Here is a 2,620-nt window from a genome sequence, read left to right on the forward strand (position 1 = left end):
TTTTGGGAAGCTGTTGAAGATGATCTAAGGAGCAAATAAAGTTCGTATACTATTCGGACGAATTTTTCTTTCTTTTATTTTTTCTTCTTTAGACTGGAACCTGTCTTCCACTTCCGGCAAGTCTTTTCTTTAATTAAAGTTTCTCGCAAGTCATTTGTTTAAGTTTTTGGTAAGTCACCGAACCAAAAGTCTATCCAAAAATATATTGTATATATGATTCCCCGAATATGCTATTTATTTCATAATACCCCGACCACCTCAAAATGAAATGAAAATAAGAACTGAACTCCTTCCGATCCTCACAGTTTTCGGACTCTTTTCCTTTTCCCTCTTCATCTTACTCCAATCCTTCTCGTCTCTCATGGCCTCCACCACCCCAGAAAAGCACGTCTACTCCGTCTGGGCGCTTCCACCGGAGGACGTGGCCCCCAGGCTGCAGAAACTCATGGAGGGCCTCCGCGCCGAGTTTACCGGGCCCTACTTCGACCCCCACATCACCGTCGTGGGGGCCATCACTTTGACCCCCGAAGACGCCCTCAACAAGTTTGAAACGGCCTCGAAGGCCGTGAAGGCTTACGAGGCCAAAGTTGAGAGGGTCGCAACTGGAACTTTCTTTTACCAGTGTGTGTTCCTCCTCATCAATCCCACTCCTCAGGTGAGGCTTTGGTTATGGGCTTCGAGTTTGGTTTGTTTTGGAAGGATGAGATTGTAAGTTTGTGTCTTTTTTGCTATAGGTGGTGGAAGCTAGTACAAGCTGCTGTGGGCATTTTGGTTACAATAACTCAACTCGTGAGTTCCTTCTCCTATATAAATGTAGAATAAAGTTTTGTGCTTTGTTATGTCTGGAAGTCTTTGTCTCTATCTGTTTCGTAAAGACTGAAAAAAGACAAGGAAGGGGTTAATGCTGTAAATGTTACTGCTGTTGATGATTGGTCTTAGCTTTGGATTGAGTAGCAACTGAAGCAGAAATGATTTTAGTTGGTACTATGAATGCAAAGTTGAGTTATAACAGTTGGCATTTGTCAAGGTTACATCTTTATGCCATGAAACCACAAAAGGAATTCCTCCTTTGTAAATATTACAGGGTTTTGTGGAATGCTATTTCCTTTTAGCAAACTTGTGGGTTGTGCATATAGACAATGTAGATTAGATTGGGATTGCTCAAACTTTGTCTGCGAATTGGACTACACTCTGTATATATCCACAGAGTTTGTTGATTGGTAAAACTAGTAGGTTGGCTATTGCATATAAGTCAATTCTTGTTATGGACTTGTGGTTGTGTTAAGGATGTAGAAAATGAAGAAATATTGCCAATACTGCTACTTGATGCAAAATTGAACTCCTCTGCATATATGTTGGTAAGTTACCTGTTTTAGCTACTTGTAGATTTGCCCATATCATTGGATAAGCCAATTCTTGTGATGTGGTTGCTTGGCTTGGCATTTGGCCAGTGAGGTTTAGATTGTTGATGGTGCTACTTTATCAGCAGCGTGTAACTTGACTGACTTCTATCTTTAGGAGTTGTTACACAATTTCATGTAAGTGGACTTGTAGGTTATCCATTTCATGTAAATCAGCTCTTTTATGCTTGCCCGAGCATACTAGATTAGATCGCATATGGTGCCTGCTTGCTTTGTCAATTGTAGCATGTTTTGACTCATACAGGTATGTGCACAACTATTGTTCTTGTTTTATAACTACTGATTATTGCATCTACTGCAGCTTATATGCCACATTTGAGCATCCTTTACGCAGATCTGAGTGATGAAGACAAGAAAAAAGCTCAAGAGAAAGCCAACATTCTGGATGAGAGCATCACTAGTCTGAGCTTCGCTGTTACTCGCCTTGCATTGTACAAAACCGACACTGAAGATAAAACTCTCAAATCTTGGGAGAAGATTGCTGAGTGCACCCTCCAACCCAATTAGGATTCTCTAGTCTTGATGTTTGTTTTCAACTTGTAATGAAACTCCGTCCAAATTTCCCTGTCAACTCTAATGTGTAAAGTTGAAGTTTTAATGTAATGTCAAAGCTCAAAGCTGTCACTAACAGCAGCTGGGTTTGTTTGCCAACTAGTCTTGTTTTGTATTTCTGCTATTTGTCTAAGGAACACCTTCTTTCGCCACCACAATAAGGATTAATTACAAAACACCATCCGAACTATGATGCTATTTTCATTTTCATACTTAACTATCAAAAACTTATATTTTCATACCCGAAGTTTCATTCTGTTAGCATTTCGATACCTTGACCACTAACATCGTTAAATTTTAAGAGTATTTTCGTCATTTTAATAAATATACCATTTTTTACATTTATTTTAACAAAATAATTTATTTTTTGAGGTTATCAAATACAAATAAAACAATTTACTTTAGCAAAAATATTCAAAAAAAAATTTCAAAATTAAATATTTTTGCAACAATAGTGATAAAAATTAGTAAAACTCTTGTATGTATATATATTTTTGGAGTTACATGTTAAACAAAACAAAATAAAATAAATTAAAATAATTAATTAATCCCCACAATAATGTCACTATTTGTTCCTCATATCTGTAGATCTAGTTTTTGGTAAGAGTTATAATGAATATGACAGAAATGTCGAGCATATTGCATTT

The 2,620-nt window shown here is 37.3% G+C and overlaps 1 protein-coding gene across 2 annotated transcripts; it reads left to right on the forward strand.

Moving 5' to 3' along the window:
- The first annotated feature begins 254 nt into the window (after nucleotides 1-254).
- On the forward strand, nucleotides 255-2,166 carry LOC101302141 (cyclic phosphodiesterase-like). Of its 2 annotated transcripts, none has more exons than XM_004293594.1 (3): nucleotides 255-655; nucleotides 735-789; nucleotides 1,723-2,166. In XM_004293594.1, exons 1-3 carry the CDS (start codon nucleotides 269-271, stop codon nucleotides 1,926-1,928), a joined length of 648 nt encoding a protein of 215 aa, XP_004293642.1. In that variant the 5' UTR covers nucleotides 255-268; the 3' UTR covers nucleotides 1,929-2,166. The 2 variants fall into 2 exon arrangements, with proteins under 2 accessions (XP_004293642.1, XP_004293643.1); XM_004293595.1 differs by having other exon boundaries at nucleotides 1,756-2,145.
- Nucleotides 2,167-2,620: the final 454 nt, after the last annotated feature.

The sequence above is a fragment of the Fragaria vesca genome, linkage group LG3 (genome assembly GCF_000184155.1).
Source record: "Fragaria vesca subsp. vesca linkage group LG3, FraVesHawaii_1.0, whole genome shotgun sequence".
NCBI lineage: Eukaryota > Viridiplantae > Streptophyta > Magnoliopsida > Rosales > Rosaceae > Fragaria > Fragaria vesca.